The 20,875-nt window shown below is 47.5% G+C and overlaps 1 protein-coding gene across 3 annotated transcripts in view; it reads right to left on the bottom strand.

Moving 5' to 3' along the window:
* Positions 1-20,875, bottom strand: part of GFM1 (G elongation factor mitochondrial 1) — a 174,113-nt gene that overhangs the window by 55,375 nt on the left and 97,863 nt on the right. For all 3 annotated transcript variants that reach the window (XM_029615162.1, XM_029615161.1, XM_029615160.1), the window contains 2 exons: positions 16,846-16,902; positions 2,228-2,365 (listed from right to left, as the gene is read on the bottom strand). In XM_029615162.1, the coding sequence (XP_029471022.1) occupies positions 2,228-2,365; positions 16,846-16,902 (195 nt within the window). The remainder of the gene's footprint in view (positions 1-2,227; positions 2,366-16,845; positions 16,903-20,875) is intronic.

Consider the following 20,875-nt stretch of genomic DNA (forward strand, 5'->3'; position numbering starts at 1 on the left):
ACCCGTGTTTCGCCAGTCCGGCTGCTTTGTGAGGATAATTTTAACAACAGTCTGTAAACAAAGAATAATTTAACATTGATCAATACATATTCTCTGGGTAAAACTATGACAGACAAGAATTCCAACAGTTAACATACCTGTGTCACAAGTCATTTCAGTAACAATCAGGAGCACAAAGTGCGGTCTGAAGTACCAGAATTGAAACCCTGACAGACTGTTTTGGTGCGAAACCGCGCCGATGACAAGCACATCCTACCAACCAATCAGCAATCTCTTGCCACCCTCATTCTTTACTTTAAATGCCTGGTAATATCTAATCTGAATTTCTCAGATAGCATTCTCTTTCCTGCTACTGACAAATGTAGACCATTCTTTCCATTTAGCCTTTTACTGCACCTACTCGACCACAGCTTCCAATATATCCAAAACCACTTTCTCTGCATCAGTTTTTGAGCTAGGAATTGAAATTGTTACTATAGCATAGCTTCTCATTACCTTTTCCATGAACAGGTAATACTTCCGAAAAGACAATAGTCTTTGCAGTGTGTCTTATTTTCCTAGATTTTGGAACTCTTTTTGTAATCATGGATACCATTTATATTGAGGTTGTTGATCCCCAAGATGGATGATAACACTGATATTAAAGTTTCTTCTTTCTTCTTCAATGACTTGGACTATCTGGTTTGTATTTCTACTAGCTGAGGATCCTAGAAGGCATTAAATATTAGGTCACCATCAAAATGTGCTCTCAAATTGGTTCCTCTAAGTCTCCCAGCAAAAGCAGTTTTCTTTTAGGACATTTAATTCTGTTGAAGGGCTTCTGGGTGCATTAGGTGATTTCACTTTTAGAAATTCCTTCAAAATCTACTGCTGAGGTTTCTTCATTCTCCAATGCGGAAAAAGCATTTTGTAGGGGTACCATTGGGGAGAGTGGGTGTCTCTTCTTCATAGGCTTATTCTGCCAGAGTCCACTGCTATCCAATTGTTCCTGGGTTTTTGAATTCTGGATGTCTGACTTCTCTGTGGGAGTGGGGGCTGATGCTCAGGCTGCTGTAAAATTGGGGAAGGTGGGGTGTCTGTCACATTTCTTGTTCTACCAGTACACACTGTAAACCATTTTGTCCTGTTTTCTGTACCTTCTGTGGGATATGCACGAGAGGTTTTGGATGGTTCAAGGACTGGGAGGCTAATTGAAACGTGGACAGTTTCTCCCTTAGATGAATCAGCTCCATGCCCTTCTTTCGAAAAACCTTTGCTTCTGGATGTTGTTGAAACAGTATGTAGATAGATGCAGAGTTACGGAAAGTGTACATAAGTTAAAATATTCCTAGGATTTTGATGCAAAGGGTCCTGGTTATAGGGGGCTCCAACTGTATTCTCTGATCGCTCTTAGTTGATTGGGGTTTGTTAATTTGATCATCTTGGCTTGGTTACAGCTCAATACTGAGGGACTGCAGGTGGCACTCTCAGATATGTAGCAGTGCCTCAAAGTGTTGTTCTCTGCCTCCATCTGCTGGTAAAGATGCATAAACTCACTTGTCTGGACTGATTTATGGTACTCAGGAACAAAAATTATCAGATATGAGCAAACTTTCCTATCAGGGTGATGTGCAGTAATTTAGGTGAAGGTACATGTCTTTGCCCCAAAGCTAGGTGGAGCAAAGCTCCTCAAGCAATGGGAGATCAAGTGACTTGTTCCAGGTCACACTATGTGTCGGTGGGAGAATTAGGATGTGAACTCAGATGTCCTGCTTACTAGCCAATTACTGTAATTATTAAATCACCCTCAATGGAAAAATACAGCAAAGAGAAAATTAACTCTGCCTTGTTGAAGCATGCAGTCTGGATAAAACAGCAATTTATTATTCCACTTATTATTTATTCTTGCCTAACTTGCACCTTTTTACATCTTTCTCTTTTTAAAATCTGAAAAAAATATATTAGGGAAAGACCGCTATAGCAGAGACCTGTTTAAAGCTGTGGTGCAGCAGTAGACACAGCTGGAACTGGCTCAGTAGGATAGGCTAGGCCTTTGGCTTCAGGTTATAAATTTTTACTGCTGCATCGTCACTGAACAAATGTCAACATTTTTCAAATTATGATTTCACCAACCCTAAAATTGCCCTGATAATGTCCCTTGGGTAAGAGCATGCTATAAAAGACCCTGGCAAGGATTAGGGCACAGTTCAGCTTTTCAGCAGTGCTAATACTTTACTGTATTACATACCTGAGCATAGATTTCCAGATGTAATTCTCCCATTCCAGAAATGATTGTCTCTTTACTTTCAGTTTCAAAATGTACTCTAAAAGTTGGGTCTTCTTTAGTAAACCGGTTAATGCCTTTGGAAAATTTGTCCGAATCATTCTAGAAAAGAAAATTGTATATTGCTTATAAATATTATATCCCTTTCTCCTTAAAACACTGGATGGAAAAATCTAGGACAAGTAGAAGGGCAGTGGGCAAAACTAAAAGGAGATAAGGGCAACTAATCTTTTTTGCAATGAAAGTAAATACAGGAAAGAGGAAAAAAGACTGCTATGGTTTTCTATATAAATAGCTGAAAAGTTAAGAACAGAAGGCCAGTGTTCATGAACTTCAAGAGTTTGCAGAAAGAATAAGACAGGCGACATTTTCTGGAAAAATTGAGAAGTTGGAAAAATAGTCAGGAATGAAAAATGTAAACAGAAGAAAAAATACAGACGAAGCACGACTTGTTTAGATATATCAGTGCATGGGCCCCCACTTTGGGCTCAGGCCCACCCAATCAGCATTACCCAGCAGTCCAAGAAAAGAGGCCGCAGTAGACCACTACTGGGCGTGCACATTCAGGGGAGCAGCAACAGAGGTAGCCTGCAAAGCTATCGGAGAACCCCTTGCCGCCAGCAGCCAAGAAGAGGAGCAGGCACGGGAGGCTGCTGGTGGAACCCATCCCACTGGCGGGCAAAGAAAAAAAAAATAACCTCACCTGATAGGAGCATGTTCTCCCACTCCTCCATGTGTGCTGGCCCTGTGGAATTCAAAACATGTGCAGCTAGTAGGTGCTCTATGCTGATTTTGTGCATCACGAGATCAGCATAGAGGAAGTGCTAGCCCCGCAAATTCTGAATATCACAGGCTAGGCACACGAGGAACAGCAGAACGGGCTTCCCCTTCTGCTCCCGATGGGGAACATGCCTGTTTTGTGTGTGTGTGCGAGCTAGAGAGAATGCGCGCGGACGAACGGGAGAGAGAATGCGTGCATGAGAGCGAACGGGAGAGCGTGCGCGTGTACTTAAATGGGGGAGGGAGAGAGAGAGAGTGCATGTGCGTGAATAGGAGAGAGAGAGTGTGTGAATAGGAGAGAGAGAGAGAGTCTGCGTGTACGTGAATAGGAGAGAGAGAGTCTGCGTGTGCGTGAATAGGAGAGAAAGAGAGAGTGTGCATATGCGTGAATAGGAGAAACACTGTCTTCAACGTCAGGTCCTTCAACATCACCCTTCTCAAAGGCTCAAAGGGCACACCACAAAGCACTTGCAGAACAAGATTGAGTCTCCAATCCAGACATCTTCCAAACCGGAAGTCGCAAATGCTTGACCCCCTTCAGGAAACGAACTATTTCAAGATGAGAGACCACAGACCTCCCCTGCATCTTGCCCCTAAGAGAACCCAAAGAAGATACCAAAACGCGAGGGGGAGTTATAGGCCAAACCCTTAGATAATCCATCCTGCAAAAAGGCTAAAATCTGAGGAACGTCCACAGATAGGGGATCCAAACGGCACTTTAGGTACCATGACTCAAATACCCTCCAGACTGTGACATACACCAGAGACGTAGTGAGTCTCCGAGACTGAAGGAGGGTAGAAATGACCTGCTCTGAATAGCCTTTCAGATACAACTTCCACCTCTCAAAAGCCAAGCTGCGAGACAAAAGTGATCCTCCCGACCCGAAAATATGGGCCTCTGAGGTAGCAAGCATGGCAGATGGGACAGCCTGAGCAGTCCCTCTACCGCGAAATGCATGAGATCCACGAACCACGGGCGCCGCAGCCACTCTGACGCCATCACCAACACCGACCCTGGATGCGACTATGCGCTGCAGAACCGCCTGACTAAGGCCAGGGGGAAACATATACAGAAGTATCCATGTCAGTCACGAGCACACCAGAGCATCTAGCCCCACTGTGCCCTGAGACTGAAAAACCTCACCATCTTTGCATTGGCCAGTGTCGCCAAAAATCCAACTGTGGGACGCCCCACCTGGCACAGATGCAATCCCAAGCTTCCAGTGACAGCTCCCACTTTCCCGGATCCAACTACTGCCTGTTGAGGAAATTCGCCTGCATATAGTCCATGACATGAGAAGCCACTATTCCCTTGAGATGGAGCTCTGCCCAAACAACTGCTGAGCTTCCAGAGCCATCGCATGACTCTTCATCCCTTCTTGCCAGTTGACATACAGTGGCATTGTCAATACTTGAACCATCCTGCCTCTGATCCAGGGAAGGAAAACATCCAGCGCTCGGACCGCCCTTGCTTCCAGGCGATTGATGGGCCAGGACTTCTCCTCCGGCTATCCAAAGCCCGTGGGCAGTCCACCCCAGGCACACTGCTCGCAAACCCTTGATGCTGGTATCTCTGGTCAACCACCATCCAGTCTGGGATTTCCAGATCCAGTCCCTTTTTCAGGTTGTGACGTGACAGCCACCACGATAGACTGGACCTGGATTCTTGTAGAAGAGGCAAAGGCAGATGATACTCCTCCGACAATGGATTTCACCTGGACAAGAGCGTGTTCTGCAACGGTCTCATGTGTGCAAAGGCCCATGGAACCAAATCAGACATGGAAGCCATGGACCCCAGAACCTGCAAATAATCCCAGGCCGTTGGCACAGACAGCCACAACAGAGGAGACACCTGAGCCTGCAACTCTGCCAACCTGTCCAGGGTTAGAAACACCCTGCTCTTATGGGTGTCGAAAAAATACTCCGACTGAGTCGGAACTAGGTGACTTCACCACATTTATCTCCCAACCCAGCAACCACAAGGTGTCCATGACTCGTTGGAGCGACCACACGCACTCCGCTTCCGTCTTTGACTGAACGAGCCAATCATCTAGATAAGGATGTACCAGAACCCCTTCTCATCGAAGGGCTGCTGCCACTACCACCATCACCTTCGTGAAGGTTCATGGCACCATGGCCAGGCCAAAGGAAGAGCTCGAAACTGGAAGTGCTGCCCCAACACCATGAATTGAAGAAACTTCTGATGGTCCTTTTGAATGGGAATATGGAGATATGCCTCTGTCAGGTCCAATGACGCCAAGAACTCTCCTTTGCAGACTGCCGCAATCACAGTTAGCAATGTCTCCATTCAAAAAAAATGGAACCCTCAGGGGCCTGTTCACTTTCTGCAAGTCGAGAATGGGCTGAAAGGTTCCTTCCTTCTTGGGCACCACAAAATAAATGGAGTACCTTCCCCGCCCCTGCCACGGGGACGGGGACTATCATGTTTAAACTTAACAGCCTCTGCAGAGTCCCAAACACCGACTCTCGCTTGCTTCAAGAAGCAACATGGGACTCCAAAAAGGCCTCCCTGACAGGGCGCGAAAATTCTAGAGTGTAGTCATCTCTCACTAACTCTAGAACCCAACGGTCTGATGTAATCTTGGCCCACTCCTCGTAAAACCAGGACAATCTGCCTCCTACCGCTTCTATGGAGGAATGGGTGATACTGGCTTCATTGCGATTACTTTCCACCACCTCACCCCTTAGCCAGCAACATCACTGGAAGACCTGCGGGCACCTCGAAAGGACTGCTGCTGTCCCACTGACTGCTTCGGTTCCACACCAGAGGAGGGCTTGCCTGACTGTAACTTACACAACTCCCGAAACCGGGACGGAAAAACCCTCTTGCTGGTTTTCCTATCCTCAGGTAATCTGTTCCCTTTGGACTCCCCCAAAGTCTTCATCAGCTGATCCAAATCCTCCCCAAAAAGGAGTTTCCCCTTAAAGGGAAGATTACACAGCCGTACCTTGGATCACATGTCAGCTGACCAATTTCGTAACCACAAAAGCCTGTGAGCCGCTACTGCCGAGACCATGCTCCTAGCTGAAGTGTGCACCAAGTCAAAGGGCATCCGCAACATAAACCACTTCAGCCTCCAAGTGAACAGACTGCAGAGAACTGACATCACCTGATGAGGCTTGCTTTTGTGCCTTCTGCATCCAGCACAAACAAGCCCTCTGCATCATGCTGCCACACTCAGAGACAAAGTGGAAACCTCAAACATCCACTTCAATTGAATCTCCAACTTGCGGCCCTGAACATCCTTCAAAGCGGCAGCCCCCGCCACCAGAATGGTCATCTTCTTGGTCACTGCTGAAGTAGCCACATCCACCTTCAGCAACCGCAGGAGTTCCAAAGTCTCTTCCATCAGGGGGTAAAGCTTAGCCATGGCCCTGCTGACCTTTAGAACCGCTTTCAGAAAGTCTCACTCCTGGTTCACCAACTTGCAAATCTTCTTAGGCAAGTGAAAAGCACTAGGCAAGCTCCGCAGCCCATCTAGGACTGGATTCATGCCCCCATTATCCGACTCTTCCTGAATCACCTTAAACCCCAACACCTAAGGAATAAGGGGACACAATTCGTCCTTCTTCAACAAGTGGATCACCCTAGGGTCATCGCCTTCTGACACTGGAAACTCGTCTGGAAGAGGATCATCCTTATTCGCATCTGGGTCCACATCCACATCCACATATGGATTGGCCCCCTGCAAATCCAAAGGGTTCTCCGGCATATCATTAGAATCTTCCACATCCCTGGGATTAGCCTCTGAACTTGCGCAACTCAGACTTAGGTGTCACAGCAGGTGCATGGACCCTTTGGAAGGGACCACCTTAGGACTTTTGGAAGCCCAATGAAGGGGTCTCCCCTTCTGATGCTTAACCCCTCATCCTCTTCCTCGCCAGGAAGTCCTTATGGAGAAGCAGAACAAATTCCAGGAAAAATTTTTCCTGCCGTCTGAATTTCCTCCCCCATCCTGTCCTTCCTGCACCACAGCCAACAGAGGAGGAGGGGAATCCCTGGTGTCCCCCAAGGGTACGGCTGTCCACTAATCCCCCCCCGCGATGGTAGCTGCAGCCCCCGATGAACAAAAAGCCTTCTTTTCCAAGCCCCCCATCGAGGTCCCTTCATCTCCTGCTATGCAGCTAGAGACAGGGACTACTGCTGAGTTGCGTGGACCAAACATCGCAGGCCCTGCAGGCCGCAACAAGCGGCTCTGGTGCCATTCCTCACTCGTCACGCTCAAAACGCCCAGCAGGCTGCACACATGGCTGCAATGCTGCATGCCGCTGAAAAAAATCAGTCTGGGCGGTGCGTGGTAAAAGGCGCAAGACCGCCGGCGGGATGAACATCTGAGCGCCACGGCATCACCAGCTCAAACGACGCACCAAGCATAACAAGCCACACCCATGGCTCTCCACCTGGCGCCCCAGCGCAACCAATAGCTCGACTGCGGCCTCCCTCAAATCCCCAGGGCAAAGGGACAAACTCAAACGTCCCTTCCCTTAAGCACCGCTGTCTCAGGCCAGCAAACACTCAGGAGACTTCAAGCCCTGAAGATGTACAGTGATATACACAGAGGAGGAAATTATAAAAAGCCCCTGATCACCCTGCTCCACCTGAGGGATGGTCCATGAAGGAGCCTAACACCTCGGGGAGCCTCCGAAACATCTCAAATTTTCTCTCTCTCTCTGTTTTATTTTTTGGTCAGACTACAGGTTTGCACCTCTACCATCTGCTGGGGACAGAGAAAAACTGAGGGACTGCAAGTGGCACTCTCAGTTATGTAGCAGTATCTCAAAGTTTTGTTTTCAGCCTCCATCTGCTGGTAGTGATGCAAAACACACTTGTCTGTACTGATCTGGGTATGAACAAGAAATTAAGTTTAAAGAGTTCCAATTCAGCAATTTCATTCTAAAGTGTCCCTTTGAAGTTTTTTTTTTATATAAAGAGTATGGCAACCTTAAGGTCAGATAGAGAATGTCCTGGAAGGCTAAAATGTTCTCCTACTGGTTTCTGAATGTTGCCATTTCTAATGTCAAAGGTTTCCATGCACAGGAGGCGAGTGTCTTTCATTGGAAAGGAGGCTCAAGAACAGGGTTTCTAAAACTTGTCCTGGAGACCCCACAGTCAGTCGGGGTTTCATGATATCATCAATGAATATGCATGAGTAATTTGCATATCATGGAGACTCAGTATATGCAAATGTATTCCATGCATATTCATTGTGGATATCCTGAAAACCCGACTGGTTGTGAGGTCCCCAGGACAGGTTTGGGAAGCCCAGCTCTAGAATGAGGGGTCATGGGATGAGTGTGAAAAGGGGTAGACTCAGGAGTAAACTTAGGAAATATTTCTTTACAGAGAGGGTGGTGGATGCATGGAACAGCCTCCCAGGGGGGTGGAAGAGACAAAAGCAGAATCAGAATTCAAGAAAAAAAGAGATATAGGGGATCTTCTAGGGAAGTGATGGAATTGTAAGAGCTAGATAAACTAGATGCATGGGCTGATTAGATGGGCCATGTGGTCTTTTCCTGCCAGCATTTTTATCTGTTTCTAAATACAAAATTAATCCAGTCAATATCTAACAATATAACCTGGGGCAGAAATTGACTGAACTTTTTTTGCAACTGACAGAACTAAGGGACCAATGACTGGAGAAGTAGTTCAGCCTATTGACAGGAAGTATCAGCTGGGTTCAAATGATGTCCCACAGCCCAATCACAGTTTGTTCTGAAGATGGGAACCATCTCTGAAAGCTGTTGAATTTTCAACCACCCCTCTCTTAAACACACACTGTGGTGCAATCACTGTGCATTCAGGCCCATCCAATCCTGCAGCTCCTCTTTCAGCCACAACTTACAGTACTGACCTCAGCAGAACATGGCTAGGAAAAAAACAGTTGGGAAATAAAGCTTTGCATCTGAAACAATTAATGGGAACCAAGTGCCCTTCAGTGTAAATACTCCCTCTTCTGCAGATGTACAGTGATATACACAGAGGAGGAAATTATAAAAAGAGCTTTCAAAAAATTATGGTTCCACTCCTAAGAGTTTTCTGTGGCCCTGCTGTGTCTTACCATGGAGGCCTAACAAGGAATTAGAAACAAGCCCAGTGCCCATGATGTGGAGGGAGATAACAGACGTTAACCTCCTCGGGGTTAGAAAGTTCAGCCATCCATTTGCTGCCTGGCAACGTATAAGAGGGAATGGAGGAATGGATGAATTGTCATCTTCAATTACATTTGGTTAAATTGAGGAATGGAAATAAAGTGATAGTGAGAGGATGGGTGAGCGGAGGTTGCAGCAGCTCATATATATTACACACACACAAAGGGACTATGTGAGATTTTTGCCCTAGTAACACGATCTCTTGAAAAGGAGGGGAATTGTGGCTCTAGATTGATGTACACAGGCTAGGGTTTACAATATGCATGAAGACTTGGCTCGCAAGAGGTGCAGTCTGTACAGGCTCAGTTTGCTAGCGAGGAAGAACAAGCAAATAAACATTCCTTTGTGCAGGGGTCCCTATGATCAGTTGCATATGTCAGTGACTCACATTTTATTCCAATGGCCATCTGAGGCTATTTTTTCATAGCAGTAAAATATTTTATTCAATAAACTGCAAGAGTGTGTATTTTGGATCCCAACAATGACCATGTAAAGCAGCATCTCTCAAGTCTGAATTTCAATTAGAAACAGGGTCAATAAAAAGAAAAAGCTGCTATAAACCACTCAAATGTTACTGCTCAAATGTTTAAAATGATTTTAAAGCAATAAAAAAGTTAAGCCTTTCCATGTTTATTATAGAATCACAAGTAAATGAGTCATGTTTCTGGTCTCTATGAAAATACGTCCATTTTTTTCTCTCAGTACACAAGGTTTTTCACAGATTAAAATTATAAAAATACAAACAACAAGATATGGAAACTGAGAACAGACTAGAAATGGGTACCATCCTAAAAGATACTACAAGGTGTGATGAGGAGGTCAAAACTTATCTTTCTGAGGCTAAAGACTAAGCACACACATTCACTCTAAACTATATAAGATCTTACACCACTGTGTAGATTTTTCCACCATTATTCAAACTCGGGGGGGGGGGGGGGGGGGGTGTAAAAAATCAAAAACTCTCCCCAATCAGTTCAGTAATATTCAGGCAATGCTTCTGTGGCAAAACAGGGATTTTATATGCACAGTGATTTACTGTTTTGCCTTAGTCCTTGTGTTTTTCCCTGGAGAAAAACTCAGTTCCTCTGAGCTGGACTGCAGGTAGTGTTTGACCTCTGCACTGTAGTTCAAAAAGAGGCTTGGAATACTGACTTGACTCAGAATGGAGAAATTACTTACCTGATAATTTCGTTTTCCTTAGTGTAGTGTAGACAGATGGACTCAGGACCAATGGGTATAGTGTACTCCTGATAGCAGTTGGAGACGGATCACATTTCAATCTGACGTCAACCCTAGTACATATATGCCTGCAGGAAGTGCAGCTCTTCAGTATTCTCCTCGAAAAGCAATGGTGGATATATGTATGACTGAATAATTTGAATAACTTGATTAACTTTATAACCTGGATAATCTGATTAACTTTATAACTTGGTTATCTTAATTAATTTGAACTGGTTGAATTGGTTATAGCTGGAAACCGCCAGTGTCCTCAACCGAGAAACGTCGACACCCTGTAGGATGGGTGTTCTAGTTGGAGAAAAGTATGGCTTACACCCATGAATCGCTCGCTGTCGGTGATGTCACTCGAGTATTCCATGACCGACGGCAGCCGTGGGTGGGATGCTGAGTCCATCTGTCTACACTAAGGAAAATGAAATTATCAGGTAAGTTATTTCTCTATTTCCTAGTGTGTAGCATATGGACTCAGTACCAATGGGATGTATAAAAGCTACTCCCAAACCGGGTGGGAGGCTGCCCGTGACCCACTTAGTACTGCCCTTGCAAATGCTGTGTCCTCTAGAGCCTGAACATCCAAGCAGTGAAACCTGGAGGTGGTGTGGATGGAGGAACATGTCGCCGCCCGACAGATCTCAGCGGGTGACAGCATCTTGGTTTCCGCCCAGGACACTGCCTAGGCTCTAGTGGAATGGGCCTTGTCTTGTAAAGGCGGTGGCTTGCCTGCTTCTACGTAGGCCGCCTTGATGACTTCTTTGATCCAGCGGGCTATGGTTGCTCGCGAGGCCGCTTCCCCTTGCTTCTTCCCGCTGTGAAGGACAAATAGATGGTCCGTCTTTCGTACGGATTCCGACCTTTTCAGGTATCGGACTAGGAGTCTGCCGACGTTGAGATGGCATAGACTGCGAGCCTCTTCCGAATTCTTATGCTCATCTGGCGATGGTGGCGATATGGTTTGGTTGAGATGGAAGTGAGACACCACTTTGGGGAGGAACGACGGAACTGTGCGTAACTGGATGGTTCCCGGGATGAATCTGAGGAATGGCTCCCGGCAGGACAGTGCTTGTAGCTCGGATATACAACGTGCTGAACAGACTGCCAGCAGGAAGGCTGACTTCAATGTTAATAATCGGAGAGACAGGCCGCGAACAGGTCTGAAGGAGGTTCCTGCTAAGAACTCTAGGACCAGATTGAGGTTCCAAAGAGGCACCGGCCACTTTAGGGGTGGTCGGATCTGCTTGACTCCTTTCAGAAAGTGGGAGAAATCCAGGTGAGAGGCTAAGCTGCCGCTCTCGCTCTTGATTCCGTAGCATGACAATGCGGCCACCTGTACCTTGATGGAGTTGAGAAACAATCCCTTCTGTAGTCCGTTTTGCAGGAATTCCAAAATCTCAGGAATTTTGACTGAGCACAGCATAATGTCGCGGTCCTCGCACCAGGCATCGAATACTCTCCAAATCCTTAAGTATGTTAGGGATGTGGAAAACTTGCGTGCTCGGAATAGGGTGTCAATTACTGCCCCCGAGTATCCGTTCTTCCTCAGGCGAGTCCTCTCAATGGCCAGCCCGTAAGAGAGAATCGAGCTGGTTCCTCATGGAGGATCGGTCCCTGTTGGAGCAGGTCTGTGTGTGGAGGTAGCGGGAGGGGGCTCCCTATCAGCAGTCTTCGCATGTCTGCGTACCACGTTCTTCTTGGCCAGCCCAGGGCCACTAGAAGTACTGGTCCCCTGTGGTGTTCTATCTTCTGGATGATTGCGCCCAATAGGGGCCACGGCAGGAAGGCATATAACAGAGTCTCCTGTGGCCAGGTCTGTACCAGGGTATCGATTTTCTGGGCCTGGGGTTCTCACCTGCGGCTGAAGAAGCTGGGCACTTGGGCGTTGGACCGGTTTGCCAGGAGGTCCATGGTTGGTGTTCCCCAACGGTTTACTATCAATTGGAATGCTGTGGTCAACAGCCTCCAATCTCCTGGGTCTAGACTTTCTCTGCTGAGGTAATCCGCAGCGACGTTGTCTTTCCCCGTGATGTGGATGGCCGAGATCTCTTGAAGATTCGCTTCCGCCCAAGACATTAGGGGGTCTATTTCCAGAGACACCTGTTGGCTTCTGGTTCCTCCCTGACGGTTGATGTAAGCCACTGTTGTGGCGTTGTCTGACATTACTCTGACCGATTTGTCTCGGAGTCTGTGACCAAACCGTAGGCAGGCTAGTCTGACTGCCCAGGCTTCTAGGCGATTGATGTTCCATCCCGACTCTTCTTTGTTCCATTGCCCTTGGGCGGTTACTCCTGGTAGTGTGCTCCCCATCCTCATAGGCTGGCATCCGTGGTGAGCAGGATCCAGGTTGGTGAGGATAGTCTCGTTCCCTGGCTCAGACGGCCTTCTTGTAGCCACCATCGTAGTTGGGCCGAACTTTGTCTGGGAGCTGAAGATGTACGGTGTAGTTCTGGGACAGCGGATTCCATCGTGATAGTAGTGAGTGCTGTAGGGGTCTCATGTGAGCTCTTGCCCATGGCACTACTTCCAGTGTGGATGCCATGAGGCCGAGGATTTGTAGGTAGTCCCATGCCGTGGGGCGAAGTTCACTCAGCAGGGATCGTAACTGGGTCATCACAGTTTTGATCTCCTTGTCGGTGTCAGGATGACCTTATCTTATTTGGTGTCGAACTGGACTCCCAAGTATTCTAGCGATTGGGAGGGCTGCAGACAGCTCTTGTTTGTGTTGACCACCCACCCGAGGCTCTCCAGTAGAGTTTTGACTCTGTTGGTCGCTTGGTGGCTTTCCTCTGGGAATTTCGCCCTGATCAGCCAATCTTCTAGATAAGGGTGTATGCGGATTCCTTCTTTCCTAAGTGTTGCTGCCACCACCACCACTATGAACCTTGGTGAACATCCGGGGTGCAATGGCTAACCCGAATGGTAGTGCCCAGAACTGGTAGTGACGGTCCAGGATCGTGAAGCGTAGAAAACGCTGATGCTATTGACGGATCGAAATGTGTAGGTGGACTTCCGACAGATCCAGGGATGTAAGGAGCTCTCCAGGTTGTATCGCCCTTATTACTGAGCGTAGGGTTTCCAATCGGAAACGAGGAATCTTCAGGTGACGGTTGACAGCCTTGAGGTCCAGGATGGGCCTGAATGTTCCTTCTTTCTTGGGAACGATAAAATAGATGGAATAATGTCCAGTATTTATTTGTTGTGGAGGCACCGGTGTTATAGCCTCCAAGGCTAGCAACCTGGTCAGTGTAGCTTCCACTGCCATCCTCTTGGAAGGGTCATGGCAGGGGGATTCCACAAACTTGTCCAGGGGGAGGTGGTGGAAATCCAGGTAATATCCCTCTCGAATGATGGATAGGACCCACTTGTCCGAAGTTCTCTCGACCCAGGAATAGGGCAAGTCTGCCCCTTATGGCTTCTTCCTTTGGATGGGTCAGCTGATTTTCATTGTGGGGTGCGGCTGGGGCCTGGACCCGAGCTGGCTCCCCTTTTGTTGTGCTTGATCCGAAAGGACTGGCTCCTGCCTGTGGGGCGAGCCGCTTGATATGTGCTTCTTTATGGGTTAAAGCGCTGTGATCCTCTGCCCCTGGAAGTTCAGGGGAAAGGTCGCTGGATTCTCTTATTCCTGTCCTCCGGTAGTTGCGGTGCGCACCACATCAGAAGAGGCATCCGTGAGGAATGATACTACTGACTCCAGGGCTTCCCCAGGAGTATTGTTCCTGGTCTGTGATAAGCAGGCACGTGTCACTACGGCACAGCAGGCTGCGATCTGTAGAGACATAGCGGAGACGTCAAAGGACTGTTTGAGGATGGATTCCAGACATCTGTCTTGAGCATCTTTGAGTGCTGCTCCTCCCTCCACTGGGATAGTAGTGCGCTTTGAAACCACGCAGACCATGGCATTCACATTCGGACATGCCAGAAGGTCTTTGGCAGCTAGGTCCAGAGGGTACATGACTGCCAGAGCAAGCCCCCCTTTGAACGTAGTCTCCGGGGCATCCAATTCCAGGTCAATTAGCTGCTGGACGGCTTGTAATAGTGGGAAATGGTGGGAGGTCTGACAGAGTCCCTCTAAGTAGGGGATTCGTCTTAGGTTCCCCCGACGCACTTGTGCCCGGGATAGCGAGCTCTTTCAAGCTGTGTGTGACCAGGTCTGGAAGCTCATCCTTGGTGAAGAAGCGCCTCATGGTTCGGTGGGGCTCTGTCCCTGGAGGGAGTTCCCCTTCCTCCAGGGGTTCTGATTCCTCATCTGAGTTGTCCGTGTCCCTGAAGGTGGGGCTTCTGGGCGGTGGAATCACTTCCCTGGGCACAGAGGGTCCTAGGATGTTGAGAGCCTCTGGTGGCGGTTGTAGCCGTATTATCGGAGGCTCCAGCTGCATGTGGACGAAGGTATGCAGACTTTTAAAGAATTCCACCCAGGAGATAGATGCTGGGTCTAAATTAAGAGGCGCTGTGTCCCTGGGGAGCCCCGTTTGAGGGAGGGTCCTGCTGGGAGACGCTAGGTCCGGCGTACTGTTTGAGGAGCTGGAACCCAGTACCGGCTGGGGAGGGCCATGGGCTGGATCCCCCAGGGCCCCTTCGCACTGTATACACAGGGCGGAGGCCTCCTCATGTTGTGCAGCTCTAATGTGGCATGCTGGGCAGAGGCCCTGAGCCTTGAGCTTCTTTTCCGGTGGTGCCATGGCTTTGTGCACGTAAAATACAGTTATATGCTCCGGTGCGTCGAAGTTGTGCGTGTAGGATTGGTATGCGCTCAGGAGGGTGTACTGTTGTGCGCCCAGATCGAAGGTATGTGCCCGGCACACTAAGCGCGTGGCCGTGCGCATCACTTGTGTGCACAGTACTTGGGCGCGCGACGATGTGCGCACAAGGTATTTGTGCATGCGACAATGTGCGCACAGGTCGGAACGGTGGACAGGACGGTGAACAGATTAAAATGGTGACGGCGACAACGCGGACAATATGGCGACCACCTCGGAGGGTCTCCAAGTGGGAGGACCCTCGGATCTGAGCAGAGTCTAGCCCCGCTAGGGCAGATCAACCCGGCTGGTGACCTGTGCGACTCCTCAAGCTTCGGAGACCGGAGACTTTTAAATAGATTTCTACCTTACCGTGTCTCGGCGCTTCCCAGTCTTGTTCCGGGTGGTCTCCGGCTGCGGTGGGAGAGGGAAAATACCTTCACTGCCGCGCTCGAAGTGGCACCCGCTGCCTCTCAGCCTCACCCAATGTTGGGGGCTAGGTCCCCGCCAATGGTCGGCCGCCGGACCAAGGCTTACCTCCGAGGGATCACGGAAATCACCTCGGGAATCCTCAACTGGGGGAGGGACCCAATGGATGTCACCGCAGGAGAGCGGGGCTCATCTGTAGAGATAAGATTTCTTCTTGTTTTGTGTCTTCTTTGTAAAATTTACTCTAACACTGTGCTAGCGTGCATAGTTCCAAACTGCTATGGAGACGGAAAATACTGAAGAGCTGCACATCATGCAGGGGGTATATGTACTAGGGCTGACGTCAGATTGAAATCTGATCCATCTCCAACTACTATCAGGAGTACACTATACCCATTGGTCCTGAGTCCATCTGCTACACACTAGGAAATGAAACTTTAACAGCATACACATTCCAGTATCCTTGAGGAAGCTGTACGACTAACTTCTTGCACTGCCATTAGCCAGAAATCTACTACTGGTCAGAAAGCTATTGTTACCACTTTGCACACTGATTGGCCCTTCAGAGAAATAGTTCTGAATTTGCTAGAATTCTCTGGTCTTGGCTAGGAGAACAGAGTGGAGATCTCTGTGCTGAGACCCTGCTCCATTTCCAGTGGTTAGCACATTTCCTGAAGCTCCCCAGGCACAGATAAGTACAGTGAAAAAGTGTTTAGCTAACTTTTGCTGTTTAATCCTTGATATTTTACCTATTATGGCTTGTAATTTGAATCTTTTACCATTCACTGTTCCCACTTTTTGTTAATAAACTATTTTGTTACTCTGCTTGTCTTATACTGATAAATAATCTCTGTATTTGATTCATGAGTACATGTCTAGGAACTATGTGAACCCTGGTTTGTGTGGTCTGTGTCCCTACAAGCACGATAGGATAGCTTGCAGGCAGGCACTTATCAAGGGACAAGCTGGATCCAGCTAGTGGGTGGGAGGCTGCCAGTGTAGAAGCATGTGTGTAGGTGCAGGCAGGCCTGGGTAGAGTGGCCACAGGGTAAACCCTGAACGTGTGTTAGAGGTGGCTCCTACATGTTATGTTACAGCCTTTGAGCTTTTGGTATTAGTCTACCTCTGGCTCCTTTATGAAACTGTTGCCTTCTAGGTTAGAAACAGTGTGGGATTTCCAAAGCTTAAAATGTTCTAATCCATTTATTGCAGTGGTCACCTCTCAGTTCCTACCTTGTTGGAAGGTTTCATTGCAACTGAAATGACAGGATCAGGCACATGAATGGATTCCTGTAAAAAGACCAAAATTAACAGTACACATTACAGATCAAATCACAATTTCTACACAGATCTACAGACACGGTCACCCTACAATGTGGAATTTAAAATATCAAATAAGGCACATGGTAATTTTCAATATCTAGTTTCCCCTGGTCAAATTCAGGCAGCTCAGGGCTAGATTCTGTAGCACATTTACATATATTTGCATATAATTTACCTGGCTTGATCATAAAGCCTATAACTTATGACTCAAATCTGCCACTGAACCTGAAGACTGGAAGGTGAGAAAATGTACTCAAGGGGGACCTGGTAAACTAAAGACCAGGAAGCCCAACATCAGTGCTGGACAAAATGGTGGAAACTACTGTTGAAAACAAAATTATCAGACATATGGATAAACATGGCTTAATGGGGAAGAGCCAGCACTGATTTTGCCACAGAGATGTTACGCATTTCTAATTTATTAGTATTCTCAGAAGGCATTTCATGAAGCCCTCCAGTAAAGACGCCTCTGGAAATTAAAAAGTCATGGGATAGGACCAGTTACCGGTCCTATCCCATGACAGTAAGGAAACAGAGAGAAGGACTAAATGGTCAGTTTTGCAAATGGAGAAAAGGTATATAGTGGAGTACTCCAAGGATCTGTATGGGGGCCAGAGTTTATCTTATTCATTAATGATATGGAAAAGGGAGCAACAAGTTAGGTGATCAAATCTGCAGGTGACATTATTCAAAACAGTTGAAACACAAGCACTGTGAGTAACTGCAGAAGGACCTTGTCAGACTGGGAAACTGGGCATCTAAATGGCAGATGAAATTTAATGTGGACAAGTATAGGGAAAAATAATTCTAGTTATATGTGCATAATGCTGGGTTCTACATTAGGAGTTACCATTCAGGAAAAGGATCTTCAAGTCACTGTGAACAATATATTGAAGTCTTCAGATCAGTATGCAGCAGCAATCAAAGAGGAAAATAGAACGCAAGTAATTATTCAGAAAGGAATAGAGAATAAACTGAAAATTCCATAAAGCTTCTGTATAAATCTATGATGCAACCACACCTTGAGTACTTTGTGCAGTTCTGGGTCCCCATCAAAAAAAAAAAATACAGCAGAACTAGAAATGGTGGTGAGAAGGACAACCAGAACAGCTCCCTTATGGAGAAAGGCTCATCAGCTTGGAGAAGAGGCGACAGGATAGAGGTTTATAAAATCATAAATGGAGTAAAATCGGTTAATAAGGAATGTTATTTAAACAGTGAAAAGTCATTGCACATGGGAAAAAATGTTTTTATTAACTGGATCTGAAAACCATGCTATTACAGCTATTTACTTTATATGTAATAATATCAAACCTTATTGATACCCCAAGAACTATTCCTGTTATGTTGGCAGAAATCATTAATAAGTGAAAACTGTTTTGAGCTGCCCATATTCAATCTACTGGTGAAGGTTCGGTATTCATGTTGAATAGGCATAGTAAGTCATGGGAAGGGCAATTTTCAAAAGCCATTTACCCATCTACCCAGTAAAATGGATGTCTGGAAAGTACATGCAGTGTTCTACAATGTGTGTACTTTAAGCCGCATTAGGCGTTGGCACTAACAGCGACAAGTCAGGGGAAGGAAAAAATGTGCGTAGATTGCATTTTCAAATCTATGAGTATTATTTTCTATGGAAAAAGTATCTGCAGAAAATGCAGGTACAAATGTCTGCAGGCACTTTGTTCCTGACAATTTTCAAAGTGAAAGTAAACATGCACTCTCACTTTGAATACTGGTGCAAAGATAGGGAAATTGGTTCTTACCTGCTAATTTTCGTTCCTGTAATACCACAGATCAGTCCAGACAAGTAGGGTTATTCATCCCTACCAGCAGATGGAAGCAGAGGACAAACCTTTTGGCACTGCTACATATCTGAGTGTGCCACCTGCAGTCCCTCAGTATTGATCTGTACCCAAGCCAAGATAATTTAACAATAGGGCAAACCAAGCCCCTGGGATGGATATCCCTGAACTGGATAATCACCAGCCACAGTCAACAGAGAAACTCCAGAATATTGTAACAAATTCAACATAGCTTTGAAAACCATTTTCATATGAGCCTAAAGGCCCAGCACCAGAACATGCAATCTTTCGGCAGAGAACCCAAGGGTGGGCCTCTGGACTGATCTGTGGTGGTATAGGAATGAAAATTAGCAGGAAAGAACCAATTTTCCTTTCCTGAACATACCCAGATCAGTTCAGATAAGTGGGATGTACCAAAGCCCCCCTATACCGGGCAGGAACCCGAAAGACCTGCTCTCAGCACACTCTCACCAAAAGGAGTCTCCTTTGGGGCGCGCACATCCAAACGGTAATGCTTAGTGAAAGTGTGAAGCGAGGACCAAACTGAGGCCCTACATATCTCCTCAGGAAACACCAGTTGACACAGCCCACGACACTGCCTGGGCATGAGTGGAATGAGCTTTAAGCCCCACTGGCACTGCTCGGCCCTTAGAAACTTAGGCCAAACAAATCGTATCTTTCAACCAGTGGGCCAAGGAAGCTTTAGATGCTTTCTCTCCCTTTTTTGGTCCCCTGAATAGCACAAAAAGTTGATCAGATCGGCGAAAGGAATTGGTGACCTTCAAATAACGCAAAAAGCGCATCGCATATCCAAAAGATAGACAGCCCGTCCCATAGAGGAATCACGGGACCAGTCCGGAAATCTCGGTAACTCCACCATCTGGTTCACATGAAAGGCCAAAACCACTTTAGGGAGAAAGGAAGGTATTGTACACTCAAGGAAATCGCATCTGACAATATCCGCAGGAAAGGATCACAGCAGGAAAGAGCTTGCAAGTCCGAGATCCATCTAGCTGAACAAATGGCTACCAAAAAGACAGTCTTCAAGGTGAGAGTCTTCAAGGATGCTCGAGCCAAAGGTTCAAAGGGATCCTCGCAGAGAACCCGCAACACTAAGTTAAGATTCCACTCCAGACACACCTTCCGAAGAGGGGGATGCAGATGCTTAATACCACTTAGAAAGCGCACAATGTCAGGGTGGGAAGCCAATGACCTGCCTTGTACCTTCCCTTGGAGGCAACCCAGAGCCGAGACCTGGACCCTAAGTGAGCTGAAGGCCAACCCCTTGGACAAGCCCTACTGCAAAAAAGCCAAAATGTGCGGGATGGAAACCCGCAGAGCATCCAAATCCTGTTGACCCACCAGGAGTCGAAAACCTTCCACACTCTGGAATAGGCCAGGGCCGTAGCTTGCCGCCGAGCCTGAAGGAGTGTAGCAATAACTGGTTCTGCATACCCCTTCAGATGCAACCGCCACCTCTCAAAAACCAGGCCGCAAGGCAGAAGCGATCCGCCTGCTCTGAAAATATGGGACCTTGCAGCAGAAATCCCCACAAGTGAATTAGACAAAGCGATTCGTCCACTGCCAGATATACCGATCTGCGAACCATGAGCATCGCGGCTACTCCAGCACCACAAGAATCACCGATCTTGGATGAGCCTCTAACCACCTGAGCACCCGTGTTATGAGGGGCCACAGAGGGAAAACATATAGAAGGATACCAGCAGGCCATGGACACACAAGAAGATTGAGACCCACCGTCCCGGTCTCCCTCCGGTGACTGAAGAATCACTCTGCCACCGGCTGAGATAATCAGCTTGGATATTGTCCACTCCTGCGACGTGTGAGGCAGCTAGACTTTCAAGATGGAGTTCTGCCCATCCGAACAAGAGCTGAGCCTCCCAGGCCACGGCGTGACTCTTGGTTTCCCCCCTGGCGGTTGATATATGCCACCGTTGCCGAGTTGTCTGAAAACACTCTTACCATTCAATCGTGGACCAAGGGCAGAAACACTTGAAGGGCCTTGCACACCGCCTGTGTCTCTAGTCGACTGATGGACCGCGACCGTTCAGACACCAGATGCCCTCGCTGACCTGCCCAGGCACACCGCTCCCCAGCCCTGGAGACTGGAATCC

Source organism: Rhinatrema bivittatum, chromosome 9, assembly GCF_901001135.1.
Source record: "Rhinatrema bivittatum chromosome 9, aRhiBiv1.1, whole genome shotgun sequence".
NCBI lineage: Eukaryota > Metazoa > Chordata > Amphibia > Gymnophiona > Rhinatrematidae > Rhinatrema > Rhinatrema bivittatum.